The sequence below is a fragment of the Nannospalax galili genome, unplaced genomic scaffold (assembly GCF_000622305.1).
Source record: "Nannospalax galili isolate Female #2095 unplaced genomic scaffold, S.galili_v1.0 scaffold553, whole genome shotgun sequence".
NCBI classification, from domain to species: domain Eukaryota; kingdom Metazoa; phylum Chordata; class Mammalia; order Rodentia; family Spalacidae; genus Nannospalax; species Nannospalax galili.
In genome coordinates this window covers 6,651,004-6,669,636 of record NW_008336313.1, presented here as the reverse complement: position 1 = coordinate 6,669,636, position 18,633 = coordinate 6,651,004, and the positions used below count along the sequence as shown (strand labels likewise).

General features: G+C 39.6%; 1 protein-coding gene across 1 annotated transcript in view; it reads left to right on the top strand.

The window, feature by feature from the left end:
* Positions 1–2,134: 2,134 nt before the first annotated feature.
* Atg4c (autophagy related 4C cysteine peptidase) overlaps positions 2,135–18,633 on the top strand; it is a 101,910-nt gene continuing 85,411 nt past the window's right edge. Inside the window, exons 1-2 of the mRNA XM_008831081.2 lie at positions 2,135–2,234; positions 2,381–2,515. Of these exons, the coding sequence (XP_008829303.1) occupies positions 2,440–2,515 (76 nt within the window). The 5' untranslated portion in view covers positions 2,135–2,234; positions 2,381–2,439. The remainder of the gene's footprint in view (positions 2,235–2,380; positions 2,516–18,633) is intronic.

Sequence of the window (18,633 nt, the reverse complement as noted above, 5' to 3'; positions counted from 1 at the left end):
ATTAAAGACCTGTGCCACTTCATCCAGCAGCAATATCATTTTAAGGCTAACTCCCTGATTTTTAAAGAAGGAAACTCATTTAAAAATATTTTTACTTAGGGACTGGAGAGATGGCTCAGCAGTTAAGAACACTGGTTCTTGCAGAAGACCTGGGTTTGAATCCCAGCACCCACATGGCAGCTAACAACTGTCTGTAACTCCAGTCCCAGGGGATCTGACAGCCTCTTCAGACCTCTGCAGGCATTGCACAACACGAGTGCACTTACCTACATGCAGCAATACATTCATACACATAAAATAAAAATAAATAAAATTTAAAAAATATTTTTACTTAAAAAATTGCCACGTTCAACTATAATTTTTCCCTTCATACTCTGATCATATTTCTTCTACTTTATTTGGGAAGAAAAGATTATTTCTAATGACATGAAGTCACCAAGACTTACTGAAATTTGACAAATTTCCTTATGCATCTATTTTTATAAATGTCCACCTATCCTTTCCCAATCAATTCTCTAAGCTGCTGTTAAAGTTAAAAACCAAACCCACAGACTCTGATTCTAATGAAACGAGTTGTTCTTAGGACAGAGAACAACATTCTTTTCTAAAAAATATTTTATTTTTATTTTATGTGTGTGAGTGTATTGCCTGCATGTGTGTAAGTGCACCAGTGTTGTGCAGTGCCTGTGGAGATCAGAAGAGCCTGTTGGATTCCCTGGAACTGGAGTTATAAGTGGTTGTTAGCCACCATGTGGGTGCTGGGAATCGAACTCGGGTCCTCTGCAAGAGCAGCCAGTGCTCCTAATTGCTAAGCCATCCCTCCAGCCCTGAGAAAAAAATTCTTAACTTGGTCTTCAGGCCCTGTGTGTTCCCATCCCTTGTATAACTCCTTAGTTTCGTCCTGTGCCACAGTTTTAGATTTCCTATACTGTGGACACATTTCTTTAAAAATTCTTTCAGCAGATCATGTTTCTCCTGTCTTAGACCTATGATATGTAATTAGTAGCTTTTAAAAATATTTTATTTATTATTTTTATTATGTTTGTGAGTATATTGCCTGCATGTGAGTGCACCCATGTTGTGCAATGCCACGGAGGTCAGAAGAGGGCTTCGGATTCCCCTGGAACTGGAGTTAAGGACGGTTCTCAGCCGCCATGTGGGTGCTGAGAATTGAACCCAGGTCCTCTGCAAGAGCAGTCAGTGAGTGCTCTTAACCACTGAGCCATCTCTCCAGCCCTGTAATTAGTAGCTTTTAATACATACTGTAAAATAGAATTATTGTTGAAGATATAAGTGTATGAGTATTTTGAGTAGACAAGTATAACTGTAAAAGAGTAATGTTCTGTGTAGCATTCTTTTCTTGAGTACTAAGTTGTGAATTATTGCAAATGAACACAAACATTTTCTGTTGTAATTTGTTCATTTTTCAGATTGTATAACACATCTCAATTTTCTTGCATGGCAAGTTATAAAACACATACTATTCAATAAGTTATATTTATTCTTTCTTATTTATTTACATTTGATACAGGATCTCCCTGTACTCCCAGCCTGCCTGGAACTCCTTATGTAGACCAGGCTGATCTCAGTAGAGATCTGCCTGCCTCTGCCACTTGAGTGCTGGGAGTAATGGTGTGCACTACCATGCCCAGCTTAATTCTGTCTTATTTATTTATTTTTTATTGCTTCAGTATTGAGACAGGAAGAAAATGTAGAAAACAATTTTAAAAAATATGTTTTAAAACATTTATATGACAGCAAGATTTAATATAAGTGGAAATTTCCATTCTGAAGAGAATAAATCTTTTATTAAGATTCCAGATTACCTCTAATTACAAATAAAAAAAGTCTTTGATATTCTTACAAGCAACAAAAGCCAAGCTGTATTTTTAGTTGATTTATTGTATTTGGTTGTGAGTGATTGGGAGATATTATTGTTTTGTTTCATGTGATCGTTTTGTTTTATATACTTTATATTGAATGTTTTATATAGTTAAATTTTTACAGCATATCATAGTCTAGAAAAGCCCTCCCTATAAAATGGAAACAATGTGTTTTTTTTTTTTGAGATAACCGGTGTAGCTCAGGCTGATCTCAAATTTGAATGCAATGTTCCTTAGGATGACTTGAACTTCTGATCTTGCCTCTACCTCTGTAATGCTGGGATTATAGGCATGGGCCACCATACCCACTTTACGTGGTGCTGATTGAACCCAGCGCTTTGTGCATGCTAGGCAAGTACTCTACCAACTGAACTATATCCTCAACCCTGTTTTGTCTATTTTCAGTTTAAATATATTTAATCATTTAAATAACATTAGCAGTATGATACCATATAATATATGCTGATTATGTATTTCCTTATTTTGTTCTCTTTTAGTACATTGAATTTTACAAAGGAATGCTATCGAGTGATGGCTTTTTCATTAGAATTTGAATATGGAGGCCACAGGAACAGATGAAGTTGACAAGCTAAAAACTAAATTTATATCTGCTTGGAACAACATGAAATATAGTAAGTATCATGATTTAAACATTGTATATGTCCAAATATGTATATGTATTATCTTAAGTCACTGATAATTATTTGAGAATGAATGTAATACTTTATTATGAATGGAATATTAATGCACATGCAAATAAGAGTCACTTGAAGAAAGAGCTGAATAACATCATGAACATTGCTTAGAGACTCAAATATATTATACTGAAACCCGGGCATGGTGGTTTATCGTAGCATTCGGGGCAGAGGCAGGCAGGTCTCTGTGAATTCAAGTCCAGCCTGGTCTATAAAGCAAGTTCCAGGTCAGCTCTGGCTGCACAATGAGACATTGTCCCAGAAAACACACAAATAAACTTTTAAAAAAGCAAATATATAGCCGGGCGTGGTGGCGTATGTCTTTAATCCCAGCATTCGGGAAGTGGAGGCAGGTGGATCTCTGTATAGTGAGTTCCAGGACAGCTGGGGCTATGGGGAGACCCTGTCTCAAAAAGACAAAAAAACAAAACAAAAAAACCCCAAACCCACAAATATATACAATGTAGAACTCCTTTTTTTCCCCCTAATTTGATGAGTATTTTGATATTCTCCTGGGTTATGTGCTTATTTTAACATCCTGAAGCATATAAAGTTATTCAGCAAATAAAGTTATACCTTATTTCTTTAGATTCAGTTTCAAGCAATCTCATATGTAAACCAGGAAGTAAGCAAAATGGAATCCTGAACACAAAAAATAGATGGCATAAAGTTCATGTACCCCTGACTTCTAGGTGAACTCCCAGGCCTTTACTTTTAGCCTAGTTATTCTTGGCAAAAAAAATTCCAAATAAACAAATCCAGTAAGGATTGTAGGAGACGACAAAGCCCTCAAAGAGGGAGAAGTATTTAGGCAGAACTATTGTATTAGTTACTTGCTTTGTTGCTGTGACCAAATACCTGACCAGGCGGAACAAGGGAGGAATGGTTTATTTTGACTCACAGTTTAGGATATATCCATCAAGGTGGGCAAGTTATGGTGGTCACAGTGCATCCATGGTCAGCAGAGACAGATCACTGTGGGGTGTTCCACTGCTTTTCCCTTTTTATTCAGTCTGTGATTCGAGCCCACAGAATGGTGCTGCCTGTGTTTTCTTTTCAGTGAAATCTTCTGGGAACACTTTCATAGGCACACTCAGAGGTATGTTTCCATGGTCTAAATTTAATAAAGTTGACAGTGAAGATTAACCATCACAACCCCACCCTTTGTCAACTTCACACCCAAACATATCACTTTAAATCACAACATTCCAGTCATGGTCCCTAAACTTTCATTTTCATCTCATAATGCAAAATTAATTTAGTCTATCTCTTAAAGTCCCCATAGTCTTTAATCAGTCACAACACTGTTCAAAAGTCCAAAGTCTGTTCTGAAATTCAAGGCAATCTTTTAAGTTTGTGTTAAAACCAACCAACCAACCAACCAACCAACCAACCAACCAACCAGCAGGACTTGAGAGATGGTTCAGAGGTTATGGTTAAGCATACTTGTTGCTTTTGTAGAAGACCTAGGTTTGGTTCCCAGCACCCACATAGTGGCCTACAACCGCATGTAACTTCAGTTTCAGGGGTTCTGATGCCTTCTTTTGGTCACTGTGGGCACCAGGCACACACATGATACATATACATATATGCAGGCAAAATATTTATACACATAAAATAAAAATAAATCTTAAAAAGGTTGCACAGTTATAATATATAATGAAAAAATAATTCTACTCCAAAAGGGAGGAATGGGGGCATAGCAAGGAAAGATCAGACTAAAGCATAACCCAGCAGGGCAAATGTCAAATCCTGAAACTCCCTGTCTGGCATTTGTGGTTTATAATGGAATCATTTTGACTCCAAAGGGCTTAGGTAGCTTCTCTCCACCCTCTGCCTTGTGTCGCATACACAGCCTCTTTCTCGGGCTGGCTCCACTCTTGTCCAACAGCACTTTTTTTTTTTTTTTTGGCTGATGTCCCCTGGTCCTAACATTTCTAATATCCTGGGATCTCAGTTGCAACTTCGGCTTCATTAACATAGCTTCATGTAATGGCCAGTCAAGGTCTTCTTGCAATGAGTCTAGCCTCACTGCTCTTCTGGAACTTTACTATAAGACACCATGATCCCCTTGCCCTTGTATCTTTCTTACCTGAAAAACCAGTACCACATCAATGCTGCTGCTAAGTTCTGCTGCCACCTTGAGATGTAGCCTGGCCCCCCTTTGGACCAAAGTTGTAGTGACTGCAGTGTGCCTAGGTGGTTGTTTTTGAGGAGGGAACTACTTTCAGTGGCATGCCCAGTTTAGGCTCTCTCCTTTCAAATGAATCTAGTTTTTCACAAGATGGAGCCCTTGATGGCTGGGGTCTTGCCCTCAGGATATCTTTTCTATTGTCCTAGTGCAGAGAAGGAGGTTCTCCTTAAAGATTATAGCTGCTTTCTCAGTATCTACATCTGCAACTTTAAACTCTATTCTTTACTCTTCACATGACACTTTGTGTGTGTGTGTGTGTGTGTGTGTGTGTGTAAGTGTAAGTGTAGGGGTGGGTGGGTTGAAGCCAGAGGTTAGGTTCTCTCTTCAATCATTTTTCCACCTTATCTCCTTTGCACCTGACTTTTTGGTGTGGGTGCTGAAGATCCAATCTCTGGCTCTTATGCTTGTACTTTACTGACTGAGCCATCGCCTCGCCCCACAACATATTTTTAAAATCATTTTGCTCCACTTGTTAACTTTTTCTCATTGTACACTTTAATAAGTCTAGTGAACAGTAATCATGACACAGCCTGAATGCATTCCTGTTTTCAGATTTCCTCTACCAAACAAATTAATCTGTACTTCTGAATTCAGTCTTACTCAAGTTCTCAGAACACGAGTGGAATGCAGCCAGATTCTTTGCCAGACCATATAACAAGAATGACCTGTGTAGCCCAGTCCCAGGAGAATCCTTTTTCCCTTCTAAAACTTCATGAGCTTGGCTTCTACTGTCCACATTTCTGTCAGTGTTCTGATCTTCCAAATTCTCAGGAGTGTCCCATTAAACTCTCCTTATAGTATTCTAGGGTCTTTTAGCCCAGAGGTCCAAACTCTTCCACATTCCTTCCACAAACTATTTCCAAAGTCCTGAGAACCACACAGATTTATCATAGTAGTGGCCCCTCTTCTTAGTATCAATTTTGTCAGCTTGATAGTCCTGGGAAGAGGGAACCTCAATTGGGGAATTTCCTCTATTGGATTGGCCTGTGGCCATGTCTGTGAGGCATTTTCTTGATTGTTGAGTGATGTGGGAGGGCCCAGCCCACTGTGGGCAGTGCCACCCCTGGGCAGGTTGTCCTGTCTTGTATAAGAAAGCAATATAGGAACAAGCCAAAGGAAAAAGCGAGTAAGCAGTGTTCCTCCATGGTCTGTACTTCAGCTCCTACCTCCAAGTTCCTGCCTTGAGTTCCTGTCTGACTTACCTCAAAGATGGACTATCACTTCGAAGTGTAAGCTGTAATAAACTCTCCCCAAGTTGGCTTTGGTCAGTGTCTTAGTTTGTCTTCAATTGCTGTGACAAAACACTCTGACCAATACCAACTTGGGGAGGAAAGGGTTTATTTAGCCTATACCTCCTGGGTCACAGTTCAACACTGAGGGAGCTCAAGGTAGGAATTCAGGGCAGGAACCTGAAGGCAGGAGCTGAAACACAGGCCTTGGAGGAATACTGATTACTGGCTTGCTCCTTTGGCCTGTGCCCATCCTGCTTTCTTAGACAGTATGGGACACCTCCCTGGGGGTGGCACTGCCTGCAGTGGGCTAGGCTCTCCCACACCACTCAACAATCAAGAAAATGCCCTGCAGACATGGGCATAGGCCAGTCCAATGGAGGAAATTCCCCAATTGAGGTTCCCTCTACCCAGGTGTGTCAAGTTGACAACTAAAGCTATCCAGCACAATTGACTTGTTGACAACTTGATACACAAATTCATCACTATTAAGCCACAACCTTCCCATTTCTTATCCCCAAGGTATGATGTGAATATTTATATCACAACATAGAACAGTACAACTTTAAAAGTTCCATAGTCCTTAAAAAACTTAAACATTTTAAAAGTTCAAAGTCTCTTTTAAAGTCTCTCAACTGTGGGCCCCTACAAAATCAAAAACAAATATTATTTTATTTCAAAAGGGAAGAATTGGGCACACTTAAGCAAAATCAAAGTCCAGCAAAGTAGCTCAAGGCTGGACATCTGGGATTCACTTACGATCATCTAGGCTCCAGAGGGCTTGGGCAGCTCCACCTCTCCGAGTCTGCCATCTACAGTACACACAGCTTGTTTGGTAGGCTCAGGACAGCTTTACTCCAGACTGCTGCCCTTGGTGGTTGTCCCATGTCCCATCACCTCCAGTATGCTGGGGTCTCTACTGAAACTGAGGCTGTACTTTCACCAATGAGCTCTTCAGGCCTCCCAGGGTGCAAAGCCTCAGATTCTTTCTATTACCCCTTCAATCCTGGGGGTCTTCACTGCAACTGAGGCTACATTTTCACCAGTGGCCTTTCCTGGCTTCTCAGGGTGCCAAAGCCTCAGCTGCTCTCTGTGACCTCCTTCATGCTTTCAATACCAGAACCATTCAGGAGACTCTTACATATTACCAATCCCTGCTTCTAGCTTCAGATGGAGGCTCAGACCCCTACTAGACCATAGCTTCTGACCCTGAGGAAATACTTCCCAGAAGATTTTACAACAGTGATGCTGGTCTCTAACCCGCAGCTGATTTTTCAGCCCCAGCTAACTAGCATCAATTGTCCCCGTAAAACAGAGATTTCATGTTAGTGATTATGGTCTCTTCTTAGTCACAGCTGATTCTTCAGCCCCAGCCTACCAGAAACCATAGTTTATCAATTCAAAACATCACACAAACAGTCCTGATAATCTTTCGTTCCTTTTGAAACTTCACAAGCCAGGCCTCCATGGTCTACACCTCTTTTAGCAGAACTGTTTCAAGCTCCACAGCAACAGCTCACTAAGGTCTAAACACTTTATGGCTTTTTCAGCCCAAAGTTCCAAATGCTTCCACAATCCTTTCAAAAACAATTGGGTCAGGTCTGTCACAGCAATAGCCCAGCCTCTGGTACCAATTTCTGTTCTAGTTTGCTTTCAATTGCTGTGACAAAACACTCTGACCAACACCAACGTGGGGAGGAAAGGGTTTATATAGCTTATATCTCCTGGGTCACAGTTTATCACTAAGTGAGCCCAAGGTAGGAACTCAGGGCAGGAACCTGAGGGCAGGAGCTGAAGCACAGACCTTGGAGGAATGCTTACTGATTTGCTCCTTTGGCCTGTACCCAACCTGTTTTATATAATAATACAGGACCACCTGCCCAGGGGTGGCACAGCCCACAATGGGCTGGATCCTTCCACATTACTCTACAATCAAGAAATTGCCCGCAGACATGGCCACAGGCCAGTCAAATGGAGGCAATTCCCCAATTGAGGCTCCCCTACCCAGGTGTGTCAACTGACAACTAAAGCTATCCAGCAGTGTTTTCTTATAGCAATGGAGATAACTAAGAGTAATGGCCTATAGGATAGGGCCTGGGAAGTCCAACTAGTTCTCTTTGCACACTGGAGAGACTAAGAACTTGGTAGCTGCTCAGTCTATGAAACTGAATGCTCCAACAGGTCTAATCTGATTCTTGAACAGTCACTGGTCTTCCGTTCATGTCAGAAGGCCAAAGAATCAGGGCTGATGTCAGTGGAGAGTGACAGCTGCAGCAGAAACACATTTACAAGCAAGAAGCAAGGGCAGGCAAGCAAGGGACACTTGTTTTTCCTTGGACCTCTTTTTATGTGGTTCACCTACTGGAAGATGCTGCCCACTCTGGGGGAAGGACTTGTCCCCTCAGTTAATTGTTCCTAGAAACACCCTTATATACTTGCCCATAGGCCTGTCTCTCTGTCTTGGTCTCTCTCAAGATAGGGTCTCACTATGTAGCCCTGGCTGGCTTTGAAGTTGCTGTGCAGACCATGCTGGCCTTAAAATCACAGAGATCTGCCTGCCTCTGCCTCTACCTCCTGAGTGTTGGGATTAAAGGCTGGCAGCACAAGCATGGCCTAGGCTTGTCTCCTTAGTTGATTCTAGATCCTGCCAGTTTGACAATCAAGATTAACCATCATAGCTAGTTTCCACAGGCTATTTATACCCATAGGAATGGCAGTAAAATTCAGTAAAAGCCCTTGATACAAACTCAGGTAAAACATAATGGTTTAAATTTGGCTTAGGGTCCACTGGAGGTGATGGTTAGCTAGCTGTGTAGATAGCCATAACTTGCTAATAACATGAAGTCAAATTTAAAAATTTTGAACATTAACTTTTAAACAACTGACATACATTTCACATAGAGTGAAATATACCCTTTCAAATATACAGTTTAGGGGCTGGAGAGATGGCTCTGAGGTTAAGAGCACTGAGTGCTTTTGCAGGAGACCCAGGTTCAAATCTCAGCACCCATATGGCAGCTAACAACTGTCTGTAACTCCAGTTCCAAGGGATCCGACAGCCTCTTCTGTCCTCTGTGGGCATTGCATGACACGGGTGCACTTAACTACTTGTGGGCAATACACACATACACATAAAAAAATAATAAAATATTTAAAATGTACAGTTTTATTTTTTTATTTATTTTTTGAGGTGCTAGGGCTGGAACCCAGGGCTTTATATATACTAAACACATACTCTACCACTGAGATAACCCTTTAGCCCCAATTCTTTTGTTTGCTTATTTCTTTTCCCTTCCTCTCCCTCTCCTTCCTACTCCCCTCCCCTCTGTCCTTCCCTCCCTTCCCTCCCTCCTTTCCTCCTTCCTCTTCCTTCCTTCCTTCCTTCCTTCCTTCCTTCCTTCCTTCCTTCCTTCCTTCCTTCCTCTCATGTGTAACTCAGGCTAGCCTTAAACTATCTTTGTAGCTTAGGTTTGTCTGGAACTCATGGTCTTTCTTCCCCAGCCCTGAGTGCTAGGGTTATGTGTGTGGCACTATGCTCAGCAAGTAGTTCATGTTTTATGTGATTGAGTAATATTTCATTGTGTGACCCTACCTAACATTTTGTTTACTTTTCATCAGTTGATACACATTTGGATAATTTCCAATTTAGAGTTATTGTGAATAGTGTTACTATGAACATTCTTGAACAAGTTTTTATGTGAACACAACTTTAATTCTGAGTCAATACCTAGCAGTGGAATTGCTGAGCCATAAGTATAACTTTTTGAAGAACTGCCAAACTGTTTTTCAGAGTGGCTGCCTCACTTTACATTCCCTTCAGCAATGACTGAGCGTTTGAATTTTCCCACATTCTTGCCAATACCTATTGTTCACCTCCTTTATTAGAACTGTTTTAGTGAAGACAAAATGGGATCTCACTGCAGGTTTGATTTTTGTTTCCTGATGACTAATAATGATGAGCATATTTTTATGACCTTACCGGCTAGTTTCTTATCTTCATTGGAGAAATGTCTATTCAGATCCTTTGCCCATTTTGTAATTGAGTGATACATCTTTTTATAATGGAATTGTAAGAGTTCTTTTACATTCTAGGTACAAATTGCTTAGCAAATGTATGATCTGCAGGCACCCCCCCTTCCTTGGGTGGGCTTTTTAATTTCATACGGGTGTCCATTGAAGCATAAATACTTTAACTTTGATGAAGTCCAGTTTCTCAATTTTTGGTTGCTTGTACTTTTGATGTACTGGTAAAGAAACAATTAAATGATGATCATGAACATGTAAATATCTGTTTTTTTTCAAGTTTTATTATCTTACATTTAGCTTTTTGATCAATTTATAATTAATTTTTTACATATTGAATGAGACAGGTTTCCATCTTTATTGTTTGGTATGTGGTTATTCAGTTTTCTCTGCATCATTTGTGAAAAAGACTATTATTTATCTATATAAGACTATTATTGAATGGCCATAACACATTGGTTCAAAATAATCTGACCTTAGATGCATAGGTTTATTTCTGTATCTTAGTTCTATTTCATTTATTTCTGTGATACTGTATGTCAGTATCACACTGTCATGATTTATGGAACTTTGTAATAAAGCATAAAATTGCAGACTGCCTTCCAACTTCATTTTTTTTCCCATATTGTTTTGGTTATTCTGGAACATTTGTATTTCCATATGAATTTTGTGACTATCTTGTCAGTTTGGAAGAATGTCAGCTGGAATTTTGGTAGGGATTTCATTGACTCTATAGATCAATTTGGAGAGTATTGCTATCTAAATCCATGGACATGGATGTCTTCTCATTCAAATATATATTTTTTGTTTTTTTCTATATATTTTTATTGAATTTTTGTGCACTTCACACAATACATTTTAATCTTGTTTAGACTCCCTTTCCTAGCTCTACCCCTAATACCTCAACATAGGTTTTCTTGTATTCTGTCACGTTAAGGCCTATTAAGTCAAGTTTGTGTCCCTAGATGTCTCTCAGTATGAGTTCATCCACTGGAGCCTGGACAGCCTATCTAGCATCAATCCCTTAAAGAAGACCAACTCTCCTAGCAGTGATCAGCTTTCAGTAGTTCCTCAGCTAGGGTTGGGGCTTCTTACCCATGTCCCTTGCTCTGTACTGGACTTTTTTTCTTGTTTGAGTTTGCATGGGTCTTTTGCATGCTGTCATCATTGCTGTAACTTCATGAGTAAGTTCCTAGGTGACTGGAAAACTCCGTTTCTTTGTAGTCATCTACCATTCCTGGGTCTTAAAGTCTTTCTGGCCCCTCTTCTGCAATGATCCCTGAGTCCTGGGATCATAGTCCTGGGTGGCAGAGGTTTAATATAGGAGTCCTATCCAGGGATATGAATTTAGCCAGTGTCTTGTTTTCTACATTTTGGCCAGTTGTGGCGTTCTGTGTTAAGTACCCTCTGTTGCATGAGGAAGCTTTGCTGGTGAGAGTTAAGAGATGCATTAGTATTCTCTCTACCCCCTGTTCTATGTTCCATGAGTCTTAGGTGTAGAGGTTCTATTGTAGATGTGTCACTTAGGACTGAACATCTCACAGACACTTATTCTCAGTGTTTGAACAGTTGTGGAACTCTGTAACAGTCTCCATCTGTTGCAAAAAGAAGCTTCTTTGATGAGTGGTGAGAGATATACTTGTCTGTAAATATAAGGATACATATTTAGCATACAACGAGAAATTATGTTTGTCTAGGGATGTGACAGACATAGGGTTTTCTCCAGGATCTGTGACCTCTCCAACCATGTGTATTTGGCTATATTTGTAGTACCACACATGAGTTCCTTTCCGTTGAGTGGGCTTTAAGTCCAATTAGATAGCAGTAGATTATCCCCAAAATAAAAGTGCCACTACTGCACCAATAGAGGTAGTTTGTGGTGCCAGTCATTGTTGTAGTTATTAGGCTTTACATCTGGGGTTAGACCGTTGATTGATTGTCTCCCTTATCTGTTTGCATAGTCTCCTCTGATAGTACGAGAGCTGGTCTTCAGGGAGGGGGCTTCCAAGTCAATTTCAGCTCCATTGCTCCAAGTCCTGTGTTCGAAGTTTGTCCTGTCTTCAGCAATAGGGTTTTACCTTCAAGTTCTGGGAGGAAATTGAAGGCTGTGGCAATAGCCTCTGTTATTTTGGGGCTCTCTTAGATTACCCTGACCAACAACTTGAAAGGAGGTTTCTCCTGTCTGGCACTGTATTTCTTGTTATACAGCCTTTAGCTAGAAACATCCACTCATATACATACATTATATGTGTATTTTTCAGTAGGCTAATACATTCAGTAAGCTAATACATTTGCCCCTGGTTTTTCACAGCACATAAGCATTATTTATCTCATTTATCCCTCATCTCTCTCACCGTGCCTAACTCTCCCTTCTTCCTCCCCAGCTAAAGTACCCCCATTTTCCCCATTTCCCCCTTGATAGTAGTACCTGTCTTCTATCATCCCCTATCTTGAGATCTTTTTCCCCTTTATCCCCATGGTTTCTTGTATAACCCTCTCCCTTCCCTTCCCAGTTAAATACCCCCATTTTCCCAATTTCTCCCTTGTTAATACCCATCTCCTACTATCTCCCACTCTTGGGCTCCTTCTTTCTTTCCCTTTTCCCCCATTGTTCCCTTTCCTTTTCTTGGCTCCTGTGGTTACATCAGGCTATATACTCACACATAAAGTTTTGGAGCTAAGATCCACAAGTGAGAGAGAACATATGTCACTTGTTTTTCTGAGTCTTTGTTACTTCACTTAATATAACAGTTTCTAGTTCTATCCATTTACCTCAGATTTTATGATTTCATTTTTCTTTAACTCTGAGTAGAACTCCGTTGTGTAAATGCACCACATTTTCATTCATTCATCAGTTGAGGGACATTTAGGTTGTTTCCATTTCTTAGCTACTGTGAAAAGAACAATAACAAGCATGGCCATGCAAGTATCTCTGCAGTAGGATGAATCCTTTGGTTATATACTGGTATAACCAGATCATATGGTAGATTTATTTTTAGTTTTTTAAGAGTTCTCCACACTGTTTTCCTAAGTGGTTGCACCAGTTTCAATCCCACCAGCAGTGGATGAGTGCTCCCCTTTCCCCACATCTTTGCTAGCATTTGGTGTCATTTGTTTTCTTGATCTTAGCCGTTCTTATTGGATAAGATGAAATCTTAAAGTGGTTTTAATTGGCATTTCCAATTTCCATCTTTAATTACTAAATATATTGAACACTTTTTAAAGTGTTTCTTAGCTGTGTTCAGATCCATAGCCCATCTTTTAATTGCACATTTGTTTTCTGGATTCTTTGTTATTTGAGTTCTCTGTATATTCTGGATATTGATCTTCTGTCAGATGTGTAACTGGTGAAGATTTTCTTGTACTCTGTAGACTTCCTCTTTACTCGATTGGTTGTTTCCTTTGCTATACAGAAGGGTTTTAGTTTAATGAGGTCCCACTTGTCGATTGTTGACCTTAATTACTAAATTATTGAGAAATTGATGTATGATTTAGAAAATCCTTTCCTGCACCTATGTCTTGTAGGATACTGCCTATGTTTTCTAACAGTTTCAGGTTTCACATTGAGGTCCTTGATCCTTTTGGAGTTGACTTTTGTTCAAGGTGATAGATAAGAGTCTAATTTTATTCTTCTGCATGTGGAGATCCAGTTTTGTCAGCACCATTTGTTGAAGATGCTATGCTGTCTTTCTTCCAGTGTGTGTTCTTGGAACCTTTGTCAAATATCAGGTAGCTAAAATTGCATGCAGTCATATTTGGGTCTTATGTTTTGTTCCATTGATCTACAAGTCTGTTTTTATGCCAATACCATGCTGTTTTTATGGGTATAGCTCTCTAATAGCGCTTGAGATCTGGTATAGTCAACCTGAGCCCCCTGACCCCCAGCATTATTTTTTGTGTTCATGGTTTCTTTGGCTATCCAGGGTCTTTGTGATTTTTTTTTCTAATTCTGCGAAGAATGTAATGGGGATTTTGATTGGTATTGCATCAAATCTACAAATTGCTTTTGGTAGGATGATCATTTAAACAATATTAATTCTACCAATCCATGAGCACAGGAGATCTTTCCATCTCCTGGTGTCTTCCTCAATTTCTTTCTTCAAAGATTTAAAATTTTAATTGTAGAGGTCTTTAATGTCTTTGGTAAAGTTTATTTCTAGATTTTTTTTTAGCCTATTGTGAATGGGAAGTTTTCCATGAACTCTTTTTCTAATTGCTTGTTATTGATGTAGAGAGACTCCTGCTTTTTGTAAATTGATTTTGTAACCTGCCACTTTGCTGACAGTGTTGATCATTTCTAGAAGTTTTCTGGAGAGATGGCTCAGTGGTTAAGAGCACTGGCTGCTCTTGCAGAAGACCTGGGTTCGATTTCCAGTATCTACATGGTTGCTAAAAACTGTCCAAAATTCCAGTTCCAGGGGATCTGACACCCTCTTCTGACTTCCATGGGCATTGCATGACATGGGTGCATTACACTCATATACATAAACAACTGGGTCACACACAGACATTGTCTATGAATTGCCCAGGCCTAAGTGATGCATCTACAATGCAACCTCTACACCCAAGGCTCATGGAACATAGAACAGGGTTAAAGAAGAGGACACTGATGAATCTCTCAGCTTTTATTAATGAAGCTCCCTCATGCAGCAGAGGGCCAGGAACACAAAAGGTCACAAATGGCCAAAGTGTAGCGATCAAGAGTCTGCTGAATGCTGGTCTTTGAACAGGCTCCCTTTATTAACTTCACCCACCCAAGGCTCAGGGACCATCATGGAAGAGGGGATGGAAAGATTGTAAGAGCCAGGGAGGAGGTGCATGAACATATGGAAACAGAGTCCTGCAAGCTGCTGGAATCCTGCTCATATGATTCTGTGACAATGGTGTCAGCATATACAAGTCCCATGCAAACTCAGATAGACAAAATCCCAGCATAGAACTGGGAAAATGAACTGCAAATCCCAATCATGTCTGAAGCAACTGATTGCTGCTAGGTGAAGAAGAGCTGATCTTCCGAAATCAAGGACTCTAGATAGGCTGACTAGACCTCAATGGATGGATTTGCACTGGGGAACGTCTGGAGACACTGACTTGACACAGTGGGCCTTAACAGGGATGACAGAGTATATGGGCTTCAGTGGGGGACTATGGAAGGGTGCCAGTGCAGATGGAGGTATAAAGATGTTTAAGATTGTCTGAGACGTTCTGTATGAAATACACAAAAATTCAACAAAACAAATAAAAAAAGGTATGCATATCTATCTCAGTGTGCAAATTTGCCTTCATCTTTAATAAATGGTGCAATTAAATGTATATTAAAGAACTGTTTTAAAATAAATTTCTTCATGATTTATTATCAGTGAAAAAATAATGTTTTTCCTATTCTTTGCTTGAGTGGTCCTACCTTTCAGCTTTGTCATCCAATCTTGATATTCTGTTTTCTATTTCAGTCATTTTGCTTGTGAGGAGTTCTCCTGTTGTTTCAAACTGACTTACTGAAATTTTCAATTCCATCTTCATTTTGGCTCTATATTTCTCTCTCTTTTGTGAATTCACTTTTCAAATTCTGAATTCTCTTTATAATTTCATTCAGCCTTATATTTGTATTTTCTTGAACTTCAGCCAGGAGTTTATTCCTATCCTCATTGAATTCTTTGAGTTTTTTGTGGGTTCTTTAAAGTGTTGAATTCTTTGGTTATGTTTATGATTGTTCTTTTAAATTCTGTGTCATGGGGTTCCTCTGGGTAGTTCTTATTGCAATACACTTCTGTAGAACTGGTTGGTTTGGGTGGGAACATATTATCTTGGTTTTTCATATTATTTGTGTTTTTGCATTGTGGTCTGGGTATATGGATTTCTTTTGTTGATTATGTGTCTGCCTTTGTTTAAAGTTTGGTCCAGTTTATATTGTAGCTTTGTTGCATTTTGGTAAGGTATGAATAGTCAGTTGGTCTGTGCTTCAGATTCTCACTTTTGATTTTTTTATTGCCAGGACAGGAGGTCTCCAGCAGTGCGAAGGGGTCTAGCCCCAATTCGAGACTATGGGTATCAAGTGGCTTGGTTCTGGCAGGCTAGTCAGGGGGTCTCAGGCAGGTCAATCAGGAGGGGGCCTAGGGCCATCGCAGGGGTGGGGACAGCATGGGGAGTGTCTAACTAGCTAAGCAGAGTAGATGTGAGCCCTGGAGCAGGAGAATATAGCTGGTCTGGGTTCAGGGGAATCAATGGTTGATTTGAGTGCAGTGGTGCTTACTACTAATTGATAACAACCAGTTATAGTTTTCTTTGCTCCTCCTCCAGGGCCTACAGCTACTCTGTTTAGCTAGTTAGACCACCCCCATGCTGCCTCCATTCCCACCTTAGGCCTAGGCCTCCTCCTGTTCATCCTTTCTGGGACCTCTGGACTAGCCTCCTGAGGCAGACCCCTCCACTGTGTCATTCAAATTTTTTAAAATTTACTGTAGTGATATTTTGTAGTTTTGAGTATACAAGCCTTCTACTCCTTTTGTTAAAGTCATCCCTATTTTACTCTATTTGATGTTGTAAAATGAATCATTTGAATTGTTTTCCTTTTTAAAAATATGTACAAATATGTGTGTCTGTGTGTGGGTATGTGCATGTGAGGGCAGGTGCCTACAGAGGTCAGAAGAGGGGGTTGGATCCCCTAGAACTGGAGATACAGTAGGTTGTGAGCTGTCTGATATGGGTGCTGGAAATCAAACTTGGGTCTTCTAGAAGAGCAGTACATGCTTTTAACCACTGAGCCATCTCTCCAGCCCCCAAATATTGTGTTTTGTTGATATTTTCATACATATGTATAATGTACTTTGATCATTCTCACATCCTCTCATTTCCCTTTCCTGTTCTCTCACCAGATGGTACCCCTTTCTTTTTGTCCCAAATAGTCCCCCTTCTACTTTATATCTTTAAAAAAATAATCTAGATTCCAAGTATAAGAGAAAACATGCAATTTTTGTCCTTCTGAGTCTGGCTTGTTACACTTAACATGATGACCTCCAATTCTCATTTCTTGCAAACTAACATGATTTGTTTTTTATGTCTGAATAGTGTTCCATTGTACATGTATACCACATTTTCTTTACCTATTCATCTATTGTTGGACACTTAGGCAAAATCTATAACTTGGCTATTAATAATAGTGCCTCAATAAAAATGGGCATGCAGGTATCTCTATTATATGCTGACTTTGATTACCTCAGGTGTGTACCCAGGAGCCTCATAACTGGTTCATATGGTGCTTCTATTTTTAGTTTTGAGGAATCTACATACTGATTTCCATAGTGGCTGAACTCATTTACATTTCTAGCAATAGCATATAAAAGCCTTCTACACTACCACATTCTATCTTCAACAGTATTTTTGCGTGTGTGTTTTCTTGGTGATTATAGTTCTGTCTGGGGTAAGATCGAATTTTAGTGTAGTTTTGCCTTCCATTTCTGTGGAGCTATGGATATTAAACATCTTTTTGCATTTTTTTGAATTTGTACTTCTTATTTTGAACAGTGCCTGTTTTAATTTGCCCTTTTATTGATTGGGTTATTTTTTCTATTGGTATTTAATATTTGAGCTGTAGTTATGTTCTGGATATAATCTCTTGTTGGATGAAGAGCTAACAGATTTTCCTTCATTTTTTAGGCTCTCTCTTCATGCTGATACTTGTTTCCTTTGATGATCATAAAGCTTTTTAATTGATTAGAAGCCATTTGTCAGTTTTTCCTGTGGTTTCCAGACTGCTGGAGTCCTGCTTAGAAATTTGTTGTCTAGGCCCATATCTTGAAGTTTTCTCCTATGTTTTTCTTTAGTGGTTTCAATTACATGTCTTAGATTAAGGTCATTTATCCATTTTGAGTTGATATTTGTACAGGGTGAGAGATAGAGATCTAGTTTCAGTCAATTACATATAGATATGCAGTTTTATCAGCACCATTTGTTGAAGAGGCTGTCTTTTTAAAAGAATCTTTTATTTATTATTTTTATTTTATGTATATGAGTGTGTACCCATGTCATGCAGTGCCCAAGGAAGTCAGAAAAGGGCTTGGATCCCCTGGAATTGGAATTACAGATGGTTGTTAGCTGCCATGTGGGTGCTGGGAATTTAACCCAGGTCTGCTGCAAGAGCAGCCAGTGCTCTTAATCACTGACCCATCTCTCCAGCCCTATGAAGAAGCTATCCTTTTCAAATTTTGGCACTATTGTTGAGAATCAGGGGATTAGATGTGTAGGTTTATTTCTCAGGCCTCTGTTCCATTCCATTGATCCATGTGTCTGTGCTTGTGTAAGTACCATATTGCTTTTGTTATAGTAACTGTGTATATAAATATATATATTTATTTATCTATATTTATATATGTATATATATTCCCACTAGCATTGTTCCTTTTTGCTCAGGATTACTTTGGATATTTGGTTTCTTTTGTATTTCTATGTGAGTTTTTCTGGTTCTGTGAAGAATGGCATTAGAATTTGGGTAGGGAATGACTGAATCTCTAGACTGCATTTGATAATATAGCTACTTTAGCATTAATGCTTTTGCCTATTCATGAACATGAGAGATCCTTCTAACTTTTTTTTTCACTCTGTGATCACTTCCT